General features: G+C 41.9%; 1 protein-coding gene across 1 annotated transcript in view; it reads right to left on the reverse strand.

Annotated features, from left to right (window-relative positions):
- ECPAS (Ecm29 proteasome adaptor and scaffold) overlaps positions 1-8,979 on the reverse strand; it is a 57,602-nt gene extending 48,623 nt beyond the window's left edge. Inside the window, exons 1-3 of the mRNA XM_026866534.1 lie at positions 8,854-8,979; positions 2,152-2,268; positions 420-538 (exon numbers count right to left, since the gene is read on the reverse strand). Of these exons, the coding sequence (XP_026722335.1) occupies positions 420-538; positions 2,152-2,265 (233 nt within the window). The 5' untranslated portion in view covers positions 2,266-2,268; positions 8,854-8,979. The remainder of the gene's footprint in view (positions 1-419; positions 539-2,151; positions 2,269-8,853) is intronic.
- Between the last annotated feature and the right edge of the window lie 8,564 nt (positions 8,980-17,543).

Raw genomic sequence — 17,543 nt, forward strand, 5'->3', positions numbered from 1 at the left:
AAGTGAATAGGAATTTTGGTTATCTCACAGTTTAGAGTGACCAATTCAAGACATTTGCTGCTGTTCCTGTTTCTGGACAGAGGCCATTTACTGAAGGTCTGGGAACCTGTAACCAGGCTGGAAACCAGAATATGATGAAGATGGATGGGGGATACGGGCAGGCATATCCCTTGTAACACAAGCCTCTTAACATACAGGGAATCTCCTGTTGCAGATCCTGTATATCACTACAGGCATTAGACTATAAGAATTCTTTGTACCACCCAAACTACAGAATTGCTGATCCATATTGTACAAGCCGAGAACATCCTAAGCAATGAGGATGTCACCAAGGAAAAAAAAAATCATTTAACAACTGATACAAATTATTTTACTGAAAGAATATCAACAGAATCTACTCCAAGAATAAGTAGCTATACCTGTCTTGCTGTGGTTGAGGTTTCCCTTCCATTGCAGTAAGAAGAGTTGGAGCCAATTCACACTGTTTTTCCACAGGCAAACGAGGGTATCCCATCTTAACATAAATGATGGTAAAATTCTGAAGGAGTAGAAAATGCACACAGTATTGCAACAGTGCAAGAGAAATACTTGTTCTTGAAACTCTTCGTGTATGTTGTGTTACATAATTGGGTATTGGAAACAGCATGTTTTGGAAGACCAGTTTCTTAACTCTTAAGTATCATCAGACTGACAGCTATTAAAGGGGATGCTCAGCAAGACCTACTCGGAAAATCTTTTCTGACTAGGTCTTGCTGAGCCTCCACTTTAAAAGGAAGAAAATAACAACCCAAAAAACCCACTCTAGCTTCTCTTATCCACTGCCAATTTCAGCAAAAGCAGCTTTATCTGAGCAATAGCTTCAAGGAAAGCTTTACGTCTTTTACCTATTTCTGAAATAAAATAGAAAACAATATTGAATAAATACAAAGCCAGCAGCACAGGCAAGGTTTCTCTTGAATATGTTTCTAAATCATCAGAACTAAAAGATTCAAATGTAATCCAAACAGAGACCAGTAATAGGACAGCACAGCAGAGCAATACTGAATACTAACAGTGATCTAACTACTATCCTATTGATCCAAATCCAGCCAAGAACTGTCCAGATAAGAGTCATGTGTTCAACACTTCTTTCAACCAGGTCATTGAACTAGGAAGCATTATACTTCTTTGTAGATGGCACTTATTAAATTTTATCATGCCTCACAGCACAAAATAACATGTTTCACTCAGATCCATGAATGAAAACAAATTTTTGACATGTCCAGACAAAAGCAGAGTTTATGTCAAGTTTGTCTTCAAACAAGATGATTCTTTTACTGCTCTACAGAACACATGCACTCTAGAAGCCCCATGTCATTTCTAAAAGGTGAACTCTCGATTATCCCACTTGACTGAAGACAATCTGAGATTACTTCTGTGTTACTGCTCTCTAAAGTCTAAATATTTCTCTTACAGTTTGTAAGACACTATGTTTTCCATTTATGCTACATAAGACTGAATACTCAAATGAGAAGGACAGAAAGTTTCCCTCCAATTTTAGCACTTCTTTTCATTATGGTGATTTGCAAGTGATCTACCACAGCTGAAATTATAATTATCTTCATAGTTTCACAAAAACATGTTTAAGATCTTTTTACTTTTTAAACTACATTGAATGAAACCATCTAGAAAAGTTTCCCCATCTGTAAAATTACAGTTTTTTCATCTTTTCTTGCTCAGCTAAGGTCCTGGCCCTAAAACCACATAAAATAGGGGTTGTCATGTGTTCAGAGAAATACAGATTTTTTAAGTAAAACTCTGATCCTGCACGATGTTTCAAGATCCTGACCGTGCACATATCAGGATAAGGATTGATAGCTGCTTGCAAAATGGTGCTTCTAACAATACAAGCAATGACAATTCATGCATTCATAAAATATGAAGAGTAATTATCAGTAATTTGAAGAGAATCAAGTGTAGCTCCTTTATGAAACTAAGTTTCACCCACACCAGGATATAGAGTTTAGTTTAAAAACAAAATCTTAAAACATCAACCTCATGACAATAACATATGTGCTGGAAAAAACAACAGAGCTAAATACAGGAGCTTTAAAGAATATTCTGCTTGTTACAAGTAAATCAGCAACTATTCTTGGAAGAACAGGCACTTACAGTGACAAAAGACACTGCAGAAGGATCTTGATATTGAACTAGCAATGTCTCTACTGGAAGCTGAATTTTTGGACGACTTTTGATGCGCTTATTCAGATGCACCAGTAGCTCCATGACCTGACAGGAAGAAAACAAAAAATTTGAAAGAACCATCATTAAGGTTACTACTTCGGACTCCATACATCATCCTTAGTCCACTAGGCACGCCTGCTACAAACAAATCAGGCCTGAGCTTCCCGATCATTTAATCTCTAAGAAAATGACAGCCATCAGTCATTGTGTTATCCTGAATGCACTCTGATATATCTCAAGTTACTGTTAAGACAAACACATAAAAAGTTTGAAACCATGACACAACCAATAACCTCCATCAACAGAAGTGTCAGGAATAAATCATTACTGAGGATGATCAATTCTTTCTCCACAGTCAATATCCCTCAAAACTGAGCCTGGCTTTGAAATCTGCATTGCTGCTCTATCTTGTGGCTGTGGAGTAATTCCCTGACACAGAACAAAGAAACAATAAACACCCCCCCCCCCATATTAAAGTTATCAAATAAGTGTATGAAAACTGTGTTTGGAGTGGAATGATAGAGAACTGAAATCCTTCAGGCAAGAGCAGAAGCCAACAGAAGTCAGGCAAGAGCAATGTGCAGCACTGCTCTGGGCAGGCAGAGCCCCAGCAGCAACACCAGTGGGGCCAGGCAGCATCTCTGGGGGGATGGCTTGATGGACGGCGAGTTGAGCAGGGGCCAGAGTGCACTGAAACAAGAGAAGTGCAGAGTAGTACTTTCTCGTGATGAGGACTCTCAAGGAGTGAGGCAGGGGCCCAGAGGGTCTGTGCAGTCTCTATCCTCAGAGGTATTTCAAGACCCATCTCAATAAAACCTTCAGCATCATGGTCTGAGCTTGTAATGGACCATGTTAAGCAAGAGGTTTCTCTGGAGACCTGCCGAGGGCCCCTCCAAGCTGAAGTAGCCCATGATTCTACAGTCCCATGAAGTAGCTTCTGAGCATAGCATCAGCAAAGTGTAAATCCACTCATGAGATACCGTAAATGAATGAACTTAAAAAACTACAGACAATCTCCACTCTAAAAAAATAGGTTCTGAAAAAGTACACTGAACATCTGCATCTTGTTTACAGACCTTACCAGATTCTCAAGCAAGGTGTTGCAAAAATATGTGACATTAAATGGAATCATCTCAGCTCCAGTAAAATCAGACAGAGCCAGTCCTAGATACATGTTGACTTCAATCAATTCATGTCAAAAAGACATGGTGGGCATGCTGTTCTGTGTTTTTGATGGCTCATTACCTTGGTCATAGTATGCTGAAAAAGCAGCTCAATTGCTGTCACTGAAGTTTGTCATGGAAACTGGAGAACCTATGCTTGCTGAGCTGCGTATGAGCTAAAACATCATATTTGCATCCACTCCAGGACTAGGTATCAAACCAAATAATATCCAGGTATAATCCCAAGAAATTTGCATAGCTGACCACAAGCCTGAGTCCAGAGATAAGCTGACAAACTAAGTAATGCTGACAGCTATCAGATTTTGCTGCTGCAAAATTACTGCAATAGCAGTCACAAATTCCTATTATTTTAGAGAAGAAAAAGAATGTCTGCACACATTTTTTTTTGTGAAGGAAGAGAAATCTATGACTGTAACAGTTTGAGGAACCTGTTCAAATTATCCATGGTGGACACTGAAAAAAGATGTGGCTGGATCTGGGTACGCGTAAGAGTTTAGCTCATGTCCTGCTTCTCTAATCATTAATATCAAATCAGTGCACTAAGGACCTCAACCAGTAGTACTCATCTAACCTGAATCAATGTCTGCACTTCAGAGTAGGACTGCTTCTCATGTTTTTTGCTGGCTTCACAGGGGCTGCATAAAGTGATACAGTATCCAGTTTGGCACAAATGCTGATGGTGCATCAACACTTCTTGGAGCACATCTGAAGCAGCAATTTACCCTGGATTAGTTCCTTGTGTGATACTGCTAGGATAACTGATTTGGCAGAAGACATCATAGAGTTGAATTTAACTCATCTGTAAAACCACGGTCTGAAGAGGAACTACCGTATTCAGAGTAAATGCATTAAGACGGTATAGGCATTGCAAGCTTATCAACATAGCTAGACTACCCCTTAGGTCCAAAAACGTATGAGGACACTGAGTTCAGATTACTGAATGTTGCAGTAATATTGACCTGACAGTCACAAAATTAAGGACAGGGATAAGACCAACAAAGCAATATGTTAAGGCAGCAGGAAGAAAAAGTAGAATTTTAACTTCTCCTTTCCATTCTAGCACTACAAGCTTGAGGAGAAAGTTAGTCTGGGGAGACAAATTATCGAGTGTAGTCAACCCATCTGGTGTACTGAATGAATTACACTGTGCTTCTAAAGTTGGGTGAAAGGAAGTCCTTGAACAACTGTACTGTTCTACAGCAGCATACTGGCAAGAAACAGATGTTCTTTTTTGCTCATACACCTATTCTACCAAAAGCTACACCTCAATTCAATTAAAATGGTGTCAGTTTTCAACCCACAATTAACTATGGAGACTTTTTGGTGGTGGTGATGGGGGGTGTGTGTGTGTGTGTGTGTGTGTTTAACCACTACAGTACCTGCAGGAGACAGACGTGACATGGGATAACAGAGTTTTGTCATTGCCTATAGTCACTCACTGGGTGAATAAAGAGCTTGTCCACCTCTTTCCATTCTATTTCATCTACTTTATTTGATTAGCTTTCCAATCATCTGAGTGCTCATGTAAAAAAAGCATATGCTTTTCTTTTACTTACATAGCCTTAACATGATTTTGAGGCTTGAGCTGAACAATAGACACATTCTTTGCTGCCCACCAGGCAAAATTAGCACTGGAAAGCTAGGTATTTGTGTTTAAGAGTCATTAGCATTTGAAAATGCATCAGGCTTCTTAAGACATTTTCCCAGAATGGTAATGGCAAAGTAAGAACAAGTAGAAGATTGAAAAGCTGAGTTCTGATGTAACAGAAAAGGGCAAGTGGATGCTGAACAGATTTACATGCAGGTTATACACTCCAGAGCAAATTTTCACTGATGTTCATTAGTTAAAACCTGACAGGCTTCTTCTCCCTCCCCTCTGTCTGAGAGTCAATTTCCCTTCACTGATAAGGCAAAAGCAGAATTCAGGGTAATTTCCTTGACTGCAATGAATTTGACAAATACCAAGAAGTACAGGGAAGTGCTATAATTGCTTATAATATTATCATCATCTTGTACAGATAAAAAATCAATAGTTTAGACACATAGAAAGCAGAAGAAACAAGTTTCATTTCATTATTCATTCTAACACAAGAACTACAATAAGAATGGTGTGTGATTTTGAGAGGCCTCTTAAAATTTAGTTTTCAAAGGAGTAGTCCTTCCCCTTTCCTGAATCTCACAACACTCCCAAAAACAGAGACAACATATTTCAGTTCATGAAAAAATTATCATATAAGAACACCCTAAAGAAATTTCACTAGGTAGTTGATGCCTGTCTTCACAGCTTCAAGTGCACATGATAAACAGGTATTCAGAAGAACACTCCATCTGAGCTGGAGTATCTGTCCTTCCGCACAGTGGAATAGCTTCACATCTATTGATCCACTTTCATGTAATCACTGCCAGGACCATGTTCTAGAATCACAAAGTGTTTTGGGTTAGAAGGGTCATCTAATATCATCTAGTTCCAATCCCCCTGCCATGGGAAGGGACACCTTCCACTAGACCAGGTTACTCAAAGCCCCATCCAACCTGGCCTTGAACCCTTCCAGGGAGGGTGCAGCCACAGCCCCTCTGGGCATCCACATCTTCTCTGGTTTTGTGCAGAACTTTTAGAAAAATCTGTTCTAGTTACTTGCAGGTTCCAAAATCTACCCATAAAGCCACTGAAGGCATGATAATTTCCCTATTTCTACAAGACAAGGAGGGGATTATAAAAGCTTCTTTTCCTCCACCAACACCCTCCAAGACTGCACTCTGTTCAGAAAGGTTCTGGTCCAACCTCTACCACCAGGCAGCCACTTCTGATCAACAGCTGCAGGCACAAGAATTCATCCCTTGCTTTCCGATCCAGCTGCTCAAATCTCATATTCAGCTGTTGCTGCCCCATTTGCCTCTTACGGTCACATCCTGGCAAAACAGGAAATACAAGCAGGTGTTTCTTTGCCAGAACCCAGGACAGGTCAGATCTCTTCTGCCCCTAACAATAGGTTTAGCGATCACTTCTGTCATGGTTTGAGCCCAGAGGGCAACTAAACACCACACAGCTGCTCACTCACCCACTACCCCTCAGGAATGGGAAGGAGAAAATAAAGCAAAAGGCTAGTGAATTGAGGGAAGAGTAGAGAGTGGTGGTGCACCCATTCTAGTCATGAGCAAAAGACAGACTTGTTAGGGGAAGAAAAAGAACATCAATTTAATTCAAACACTAACAACAGTGTAGGACAGTGAAAAGCATTACCACATCTTAAAAACACCTTCCCCCCACCCCTCCCTTCTTCCTGGGCTCAGTTTCACTCTTGATTTCTCTACCTCCCTCTACCCAGCAGCACAGGGGGCATGGAATAGGGTTGGGGGTGCGGTCAGTCCTGCTACTCCTTCCTCCTCAGGGGAAGGACTCCTCACACTTCCCCTGCTCCAGCATGGGGTCCCTCTCACAGGAGACAGTCCTCCACAAACTTTCTCCAATGCAAGTTCTTCCCATGGGCTACAACTCTTACTGAGATGATTCCCATGTGTTGGGAGTTCTCTGAAAATCAAACTACAACAATGAGGGTTTCTTCCCTCAGAGTCCCGGCCTTCTTCAGGCACAGCCACCTGCTCCAGCATGGGGTTCTTCATGGGCTGCAGGTTGGGTGTCTGCTCCACCATGGACCTCCATGATGGCAGACAGACAGCCCTGCCCTCTCAGCAGAGGATAAGGGATGAGGACGTCTCTGCTCTGGCACACTTCCCCCGCTTCCTCCTCTTTTCTTCCACACATTTGCATAGGTGTCCTCCTCTTTGGTGCTCACATAGATGTCCTCCTCACAACTTCTGCTCGCACCTCCAACTCCTCCTCCCAGGTTTCCCTTCTTAAATACGTTATCACAGAGGCACAGCCACCATCGCTAATTGGCTGGGCCCTGGCCAGAGGTGGGTCTGACTTGGAGCCAGGGGAGCTTCAAGAAGCTTCTCACAGGGGCCACTGCTGTAACCCCCTCCCCTACTACCAAAAGCCCCGCCACACACACACAAACCCAGCACACCCTCATGCAATCCCACAATTACTACTGCACAAGAATTGTACAAGAACACAGGCGTGGGAAAAAAACCCTGCAAATAAACAAGAGTTCAGCTCTCTGCTACAGAAGGCAGCTACACCACTACCTTCCTTCATGTTCATATTAAATTCTATCTTCAACACTGTTTAGTCCTTGTCTGGCCACAGGAATAGGAGGAATGACCAGTACATGGTGTCAGCGAACTAGGGCTGGCCCCAGCAGCGGGGAAGCTGCCACAGCTCCATGCCGGCAGGTCCAGCCAGGAGAGGCACACATTCACAAGTGGGCTTCACCCCTGGAGACCCACACTCACTCCCTCCCAAATCACCTAGATACATCCTTTTCCCTGCCTTTGGTTCCTTCACTAAACATGCCATTAAAAGGCTTGTGCAATCCCAGAATGCTCTTTCCCTGCATTCCACTGTGTCCACTACCCCTAAGTAGCACCCTATCAGTCCAAAAGGTGTTCTGGCATTGACTCATCTTCAGGGGTTACATGCCTGGACAGTGGTGCTAAGGGTCTCCTGAAACAGCCCTGGGATGGACCTGGAGATGGTGTCCCTTCCTCTCAGTCCTTAACTTGGGTTCCCACCTGACATGTTGACCTGTGTCCCCCTGGGCTTGTAGAGATGGGCCTCTGATGCACTGATGGCTCTTGTGACAGACCTGGGAGTAACTGGGCTGGGAGGTCACACAGGTTTCTGCACTTGCTATTGTATCTCTGTGCTCCTTTGCAGGTGTGCAGATGAGCTTTTATCCTATAACCTAATATAGAGGACTGAATTCCCCAGGTACATATTAAATTCCACCTCCAAAATGCTTGGTCCTTGCCCCTACACCTGTAACCAGGCAAGGAACAGTTTTGTAGGTGGAGTTTCATATGCACCTGAATGTGTTCTGTGATAAAGCTGCCTTGTATACCAGGGAACTGAATTCCTTCAGACAGATATCAAATTCCATCTTCAAAGTTGTTTGGTGCGTGCTCCTATTCCTGTTATCAGGCAAGTGAACTACATCAATGAGTATGTCTTCACTGTCTTTCACACATAGAAGCAAGCTTGTCCCATCTGTGCCACAAGTCAGGTGGATGCACAACAGCCTTAACCTGGAAGCCACGGCAACTGCCTCTACGGCAGTAAGTCTTGATCTCAGGCTAACTGGCCTCAAGCAGCAACAAATGCAGCCACCACTCACCTGCAAAAGCCACACATCTGCAAAAGCCCTTTCTGATACAATCAATGACTGTCTTCTTCAAGCCCTAACAGTTGTAATAAACCCAGGCTCAGGACAAATTTTCCTCAAAGAGTAAATTTCTCCACGGTATATCCATGTATAGTAAATCATGGTACATTTCATTCTCCCTGATTAGGACAACATACCATTATGGTAAATTGTACTCTTACCTTTTTACGAACTCCTTCCTGTGTGCTGGACAGCTTGAGGAGAACAGGGGGTAGGAATTTAGAAATAATGTTCTGTAACTGTTCATCTGTTTCTGCATGGCCAAGGCGCAAGAACACACGTTCAAGTTGATCTGCAGTTAATTAAAAAAAAAAAAAAAAAAAAAAAAAAAAAAAAAAGAAGAAAAGAGATAAACAGTTGAAACTCAAAATTGCTGCAGCAAGAAAACAACTTTTTCTGAACATCCCCTAGTGTGCTTGTAAGAAATGCTCCACACAATTCTTGAACATCTCAACAGCACTCAGCATGGATCCATCTTGTATTTTTAACACCAACTGAACAAACTGCTGATGTCACAAACCAGCCTGATTACTCCCAGTACTAGCTCTACAACTACATGGAGACCACTCCTATCAAAGACAGAAGCAATTAAGATTTCCTTTACTTCATGCTGTGTTTCAAATAGAGGCTAGAACATCTTCAGTGGTGAAACGGAAGGTTAGAATCTCCAAGTCATTCCCTGCCCTTTCTGCTTTGACAGCAAAGGTGTGCAGCTGTGGGGATGCTAACTTCAGAAAATATGCTTTCTGCGATCTGCATTCTGACCATGATGTTCTGTATCTCCACTAGTTAATCAGAGAGCAAAAAGATCTGGCCAATTCTTGTTGTTATTCTGGTAAAACCTAGAGTTCTGGTCATGCACAGTGAATCCATTGTTGTAGACACTGTGCAAACAGAACAAAAACATCAAGCCGTACAACAGAACCTAAGACCAATCACAGTTAGCACTGCAGAAAAGAAAGAGTCTGGGCAAAGCACAACTTACAAGCTTGGGGCCAGTCACATCATGGCAGTTGCATACAAATAAACAGGCTGCACACCTGAAAGCACAAGAAACAAGCTGCAAAGTGAAAAATAAGTTCTTTGAAAGCTTGAGACTATTGTCCCAGGGTAAATTTATACTCAAGGGAATATTCAAAGGACATCTTGACACAGGCTAACCTGTTCTACCCATGACTTTCTGTTAAGCCACTTAGGTCTTCCAGAAAATCTTTACAAAGCTGTACAAATGTTGACTGAACTGCTTACTGCTTTGTTAAAATTTGTTGATCTTTTTTCCAAAGGACAGCATTATCATCAGTAAGATTGCAATCATGAAACACAGGACATCTTGCTATAATTTAAAACACAAAGCTTCTGTTATCAGTCAATGAAGCTGCTGGAGTGTTGTGACAAATTCACCTTTCTCAGGCCAGTAGGTCTCCTCAAACCCAGGAAAGAACATAAAAAAAAAAATGGTTTTTAACATCTGCAAAGAGGTAGAAGTTGCAACTCCTATAAGATAAGAGAATAGGGCCGTGGGTGGGGGGGAATCAGTAACATCTGTGTTCTCATTGAGAAGATCATTTCAAGGAAACAGATGAGACCAAAATCATCTCTCAGCAGCTAAAACACAAGGGCCATCTGCATTTATAAAAAGAATGGAAGAATCCTTCTTTTAAGCACCAGCATGCAGCTGCCCCAACAACTAAACCAGAAGCAAAGCAAAACCTCCCTGGCACAGCAGCATTCCTGACAGCTGGACTGAGAAGGGTCCTTGTGCACAGGATCGGGAATCTCTTCTCCACACTGCAGCACTGCAGGCCAGATTCACAGGTAGCAAGGAGACACAGGGCTTCTGAAGGGACTACAGGTCTTAAGACATTCTACAAGGAAGTAATCATACCCCCAAAGACTAATCTAAAGTGACCTGTTGCAAGCTGAGATTAGAGGGAAACCAAGGAGAACCCTCCTTCAGCAGAGGAGGATCACTGAGCTGGCTGCAAGGGACCGTAGAGGCAAAAAAGAAAAATGCACCGGTACACAGCAGACCGAGGTGAACGGATATGCTTGGAACTGAAGTGAACGAAAAAGATGTTCAAATGCAAATACAGCTCCAGCTAACAAACCATCATGATGTAGCTGCAGAAGCCTTTACTGTCCCAGTTTTTAAAAATGTGCTAACCCTGCACTAGAAGTCCTCAGAGCATCCTTCCTCCTCTGCCAGCTGCAGATTAAATGTAAATATATCACTGCCAACATTTTATTTTCGGCTGAGCAAATATGATAGGCAGCTTAAAAGACAGAGAACTATGAAATTTTACTGTCAGGAAAATTACAAGCCAAAACTCTGCAGCACCTACAATGCAAACTGACTTATGAGTCGACCTCTTGTTTCAGACAGATTTCACCAAACAATCAGGCTGTCAGCTAGTCAATAACTTCACATCTATCTCATATCCATTTTTTTTTCTCTAAATTCTAACAACTTTTTTCTCTCTTCATCTTCTTTTTTGTGTCATACTCTTCCCCCTGCTCCAGGACCTCCACGGTGTCTCACGATCCTGCCAGCACTAGGGGACTGCTTAGGACATGCCAAGCAGCTGACATAACTCAAACAACGAATGGAATTACCCAGTCTATACCCTCAGACCTGGAACTCTAGGAGATTGCTGCAGACCCATCATCCTCAAGCAAGCTGACTGAGGAACCTCTCCACCAACACGTTCCTTTACATGGCAACAGATCAGACTCAAGTGTAAGGAAACACGAGTGAAGTTATTTCTAAAGCAATATTTTTTCAGTCACTGGACTACACACACCTTCCAAAAGGCACAGACACCATTCTGCACCTGCCCACAGGAAGGGCAGCAATGCACCTAGTTGACCCATTTCCAGCTTTCTCCATTATTCTGTTGTTACAAGCAGCAACCAGGATTGTAATAGTACTAGAGAACAGGAGAAAAAAGAAGCTATCCCCGTGTTTATGTGGCCTGTGAGATACGTTTATTACCTTTCCCGTATCTCTGCTGCCTAGTCAGTTAAGCCCTGATACTGCCATCAAGTATCCATCCTTCCTTTAACCCTAAGCATGACAGGACTCTTCAGCAAATTCAAGTAGGCTAGTTCCCTAGCTGCAGTTAAGAAACTGGTCAGTAGTTTGTCAGACCACTCTTCTGTGCTGTTCATGCAGGCTGTATCCATAGCAGCGGGACAGGAAAACAAAGAGCTATAAATCCTCTCAAGTATTGCACATCAACTATTTTCTCCCCAGTTTTTATTCTAGTAACAATTAAGACCATTTCTCAAGCTGACAGCATCCATTATGGGAAAGCATAAAGCCTGGAGATTTAAAGCACACACACACAATGGTCCAGGAGAGGAGCCGGGGACGCAGCATCAGGAACTCAGATACCGAATCCAAACTCCATGTGTGTTACAGACTTGCTGGCTGGCACAGGGCGAGATCCTTTCCCTCTCTGCCTTATGTCTTCTTGCAACCTTCACCTAGCCTCCCCGTCCTGCCTGAACCAGCAAGCTGACCACTGTGTATCAGACCTCAAACAAGACAACCCACTGCACATTCCCAAATCTTGCAATTCATAACTTTCTAAAAATGAAGTCAAAACCTTCTCCATCTAGTTTTATATTCCCTACTGCTGACTATAAACTGCACAGTTGTAATTTCAGGGGGGGGGACCATTAGGTTATATGATAATAAAAATAAGTAAAGCAAGAGATCTATCTTTGCTACATACCATAAAAAAAAAAAAAAAATAAAATAAAAATGACACAAACTGTTTTAAATAAACCTTAGTAACTGAAAATAACTCCTACAGCAATCTTACCACAACTTGACAGTAAGAGCACTGAATTTTAATTTAAAAGCTTTAGGCATTTCAGTCTTTACTTTTGCAAGCCAACAGTGAATTTAAAATGAAGTCCATGCAATGACACAATTCCTGTAATTTTTCCTTTTGAAAGTTGACTAATACAATTAAAGATGTTTAAAGTTTTCTGGAAGCACTGGAAGAAGTAATGGAGGGATAACATTTAGTAAAGTGTAACTTTATCCCCGTCTAAAAAGCCAATCGTTAAAAGATCTGAGACAGCTTCTCCTTCCTCAGTCTCACATTAAACCCTCATCTCAAATTTAGGACCGCGACATTTTCTTTGTATTGGTTCCCACCTATAGCACCCTCTGTATTAGCTAATTATGTATGTTTATAAAATTACTTCCATAGTCATTCTACTACAGTTCAACTCTGGTGAACATCGCGCTGTGGGAAGAACATGCTGTCAGAGGCAAAAGACCAACTTTTAAAGCAGTTCAGAGAATTTATACAAAACGAATAAAAAAACACAAACAAACAAACAAAACAAACAAAACAAAATAGCCCCCACAGGATTGACATTATTTTATTTACACTGGTGAGAAACTCAAAGTGAAAAGGAGAAAGGAGGAAAGGATAGAGATTTCACTGGAAATACTACTGGAAAACCCTGTGCCCAATCCTGCAGGGCTCTACAAAACACACTTGGATGTCAGAAACAACAAAAAAGCATAGGGCGCACTGAGATCACAGCAAGCCTTCTAGATTCACTTCACTGTGGAGAGCCCCTTGATCTGCCAGAGACTGTTGGAAGGAATAATCAAGTAAGATTAAATCACTACTACTTTTCAGCACATCAATCAACGAATCCATTATTTCTGGGAAACTCTTGCAAGTTTCCCTTTACAAACATGAAAGCTAGAACCAACTTCTTTCAAAAGATGATTGCTACAGTACCCAGAATCTGCTTATGATCTATGTGCCAACCATAGTCCCTATCAGACTTGCCCACTACACTAAAAAGCACCTGAGAAATCGTATCTTATTTAATAAGTAGTCTTAGAAACATCGTATGTGTGCCAAGCTATGATGGTCAACATTTTACTCTGAACTGAAAAAAAACGACACAAATCAAAAATGAACTGCATGAGCAGAAAAATTAATACCAGGTAATTTTATTTTAAAAATACATATAATTAAGTCCATGCAAAATTTGTAACAGATACTCATGGCACAATCGCAACTTCCTTCCATGTTGCTGTATAGTATTTTCACACAGTATTTAATTTTCTGTGGCATTTTCTTGAGGGGGAAAAAAAAAAACAAAAAGGTGTTTACAAGAGGATGAATATAAATATGGAGAATTTAGCAACAGGCATTGCATATGAAGACATGTTCCCTTTCACTGTGTATAAAAGAACCAAAGCGGCAGGAAAACAAGATACAACTCTGTATCCCTGTTTCCAGCAGCAGTGTCCAATTTGTATCAACAGACATGGTGTATCTGGAATTTGAAACCCCCAAGTTACCATGGCAATGCAGTTACCTCTCTGTGAGAAAATGCAGGTTTCACTTTTTTTTTTTTCCAGTCTCCATTTAAGATTGCAATGAGGAATATAGGTTTCAGCACTTATGGCCATGCCTCACGCAAGAAGTAAAAGAATAGATTTCAAAACACAGGCAACGTACATAAAAATTACAAGTTGCACTAAAAGAAAGGCTCTAACTCATGCTTTATAAACTTCCAAATCCTGCAACACTGGCTGTAAAGGGGTCAGAATTATTTCTAAGTCTTGCTGTTTCAGAACTGATCTTGCAGTCTCCCAAGCCAACAGCAAAACCCCAGCCTGCCCATTGAAACAACATGCCCCTTCTTCCTGTTGCACTATACGGTAGCTTGCCAAAGGGAACAACTGAGAGAAAGACACGGAAAGGATAAAGTAAATAAATAAACAGCTTAATGTCTTCCTTCTGTTAACAAGGGCACCACCCTTCCCTTCCTTTTTTTTTTTTTAATTAAAATCACAGAAGTGAACTCTCTGAATGCTCAGCCTTACAGAGGTAGCTAGTTCACTGTTTATCCATCTTCCAATCAAAGAAATCTCTCGGTTCAGCCAAGCACAATTCCCTTTCACACACTCAGGTTCTCCTCCTTGTCCTTACGCAAGATAAAGAATTAGCTCCCTCTGGCATTCATAAATACTATGCACATCACATCAGCTATTCTGCACAGACCCCTCAGCAAAGTACTTTGTGTAGTTGACTACCAAGTAAAACACACCCCCTTCTTTTTAAGAAAACTGACTAAAGAAACTACTGGGGCTAGGACATATCAAGCTACCTGTATTTCATAATTTAACTGATCACCACAAAAGCATTCCAGGAACCAAAAAGAGTCAGAGTGCTCTGCAAAACAAAACAGAGTGTGGGACAGAAAGACTGTGCACAAAGTCAGAATTTCTCCTCACCTCCCTGAAAAGTGTCTGACAGATTAGTTGGACTGCTACATTAAAGCATTTCTAGAACTGCTTCGGTCAATCAAACAAACAAAAAAACAACCTTCATTACCTGAACTCTGTAGAACCATTACAGTGCACTAGCATCCCCATTTTCTCCAAAAGGCCCTATACCAAATAAAGAGCACTGGACACAGCACTGTTTCAACTTTATAGCCTGGATAGCAGGGGTAGTTTTAGGTGCAGTTCCCTGCTAAAGCAAAAGCTCAAACACACCCTTCTGTCCCTCCAAAGCTAAGCAATTGTTCTGCACTATTCCGCATGCAGAAGAAAGTACAAAGTTGTTCCTGTTGTGCCACTACTAAAATAGGAGTCAAATTCTTGTTCAAATGGTATTAGACTCTGGGAGAAAATGTATCTAGTATGATTATGGTAGCAAACAGTGAGTCAGGATTTGCTGGTGCTATTCCTGGCTCTATCAGTAACCCACTCCGTGCCTACAGCCAAAGCACTTATGGGGCCTTTGTAAAAGTAGGCTTGGTCACTAGGCTATTTTACAAGATCTGACTGAAAAAGGCTGGGAAGGCCTGCAGGAGAAGGGATGTATGATCTTTTTTCATCCTATTCTCTCATTTTATAGAAAAGTTTATATGAAAACTTGAATAACACACTGAAATCCACATATTCACAGGATGCCAGGCTTAGGCTCTCTCTCCATTTGAGAGGTTGACTATTCTTACTCAAGATTAATTTTCTCTTGCATCTGAACTCTTACAGCTTCAGGGTCAATTTACTGATTTTGCATTGATTTTTAAACTGCCCTATCTCCATTCTTATACTGCCTTCAAACAATTTGTCCTCTACAATGGTAAGGGCCCTTATAAAGAGTTAAGGCAAACAGCAAGAGTTTATGAGAGTTATTAAGAGTTTGACTGGAGCTGTAAATCAAGGCCTCCTATAGCCATATGTATATAAAGCAAGGAAACTGGTTTTCCAATCTCAAACTAGGAGTAATTATTTTTGTTATTTTAGGACTACTCATCACCCTAAAAAGAAACAGATTTCTTTCCAAATATGCTGAAATTTAACTATTTAAATGCATCAAGACAGTGGGCCTATAAGAAGGCTGTTTAGTTTCCCTCTCTTTCTCTACATGAAACTACTCTTCTTCCATTAGCTTTAATTTTAAGACTACAGTACTTTCTATTCAGTGACAGATGGGAAAAACCTAAAACAAAACAATCCACTCTTTCCACCCCCCACCCCACCCCCCCAAAAAAAAAATGTCTAACCAATACAGTAAAAATCCCTCAATTCTGAAGGATGCAGTGGTCAATAACCTGAATGACATCATATAATTATTAACACGAATCTCAACCTAAGGACACTTGTCCTTTCAGTGGAGCTTTAGAGAAAAGACCATTTAGCAACTGACACAGGCTGAGGACTAGGTTTTTTTCAGGATCAGACTGGGAAGCTAGATTACACACAGATAAAAGACGAGGAGTTACAAGCAAGCTCACACTGACTGGTTTCGCCAAGGGGAATCATGTTAGCATTGTAAAACTGATAACAGAATCTCTAGGATGACAGCAGTCATGAGGTCTTTCACAGTCATGATTACAATTTATACCAGTTGTCGATGGAATAAATAGCTTGGTATTTGTGTCCTCCGATTCAAGGATCAGTGTAACTGGAAGATCCTTCTTACTCCACCATGAGATCCTGGCTCTTTGGCTACATAAAGGACATACCCACCATTATTATATGCATTATCCCATTCAACCCAGCTTCAGTAACAACTAACAAAGAGCAGAGCAAGGATGTTATCTACACAGCAGCCCACCAAGAACAACAAAAAAACACGAAGTGACACACCACCCAGAAATGCCTTAGAACTGAAAGCCAATAGCACAAATATGCTCAGAGTATTTCTTCTGCCCTTCCTCTCTGGTGGTTGCCAAGTACTATTTCAGGGCAACCAAAGGCCCTCTCTTTTGGCTGAGTCATGCCTTATCTTGCTATTAACTCTTCACAGTTGTCCAAGAACTAGCTCTATTCCAAGACAGGAAAATCAGGGAAGAAAACCCTGTTCTTCAAAGTCTCACAGGCCTCTCCAAAAATAAGCTGATCGTTTACTGTACTGGACGGGCAACAGGGTTTGGAGGTGTCAAGAATACAGAGCTGGGCTTCCCTTGCCCTGCAGGCTTGGCAGCTGAGGCACACACCTCCGATTCTCGCTGCGCTCACCGAGTTCCGAGAGCTGCAGAAACTGAGGATGTGCTTCCATACCTACCGCCAAGCCACAGCACTGCACTCAGGGGACCTAAGAGGTCTTCGCGAGCCCAGGGGTGTTTCGCTGTACGTGACTTTCACACGGTTCTGTGGGTAAAAGGCTGCGATTGAACAAAGCAGGGCGAGCGCCGGCGGGCAAGGGCTGAAGCTGCCCTCCCAGAGAGAGGGGTTACCGGGCCGCGGGCTGCCGATGACGGCACCAGGCTCTGCCACCCGCCGTCCCCGCCGCCGCCCCCTCGGCGAGGAGCTACCGACTCCTCCCCACCGAGCAGACGGGGCGGCCCCGCA

Source organism: Athene cunicularia, assembly GCF_003259725.1.
Source record: "Athene cunicularia isolate RWA chromosome Z unlocalized genomic scaffold, athCun1 chrZ_part3, whole genome shotgun sequence".
Lineage (NCBI taxonomy): Eukaryota > Metazoa > Chordata > Aves > Strigiformes > Strigidae > Athene > Athene cunicularia.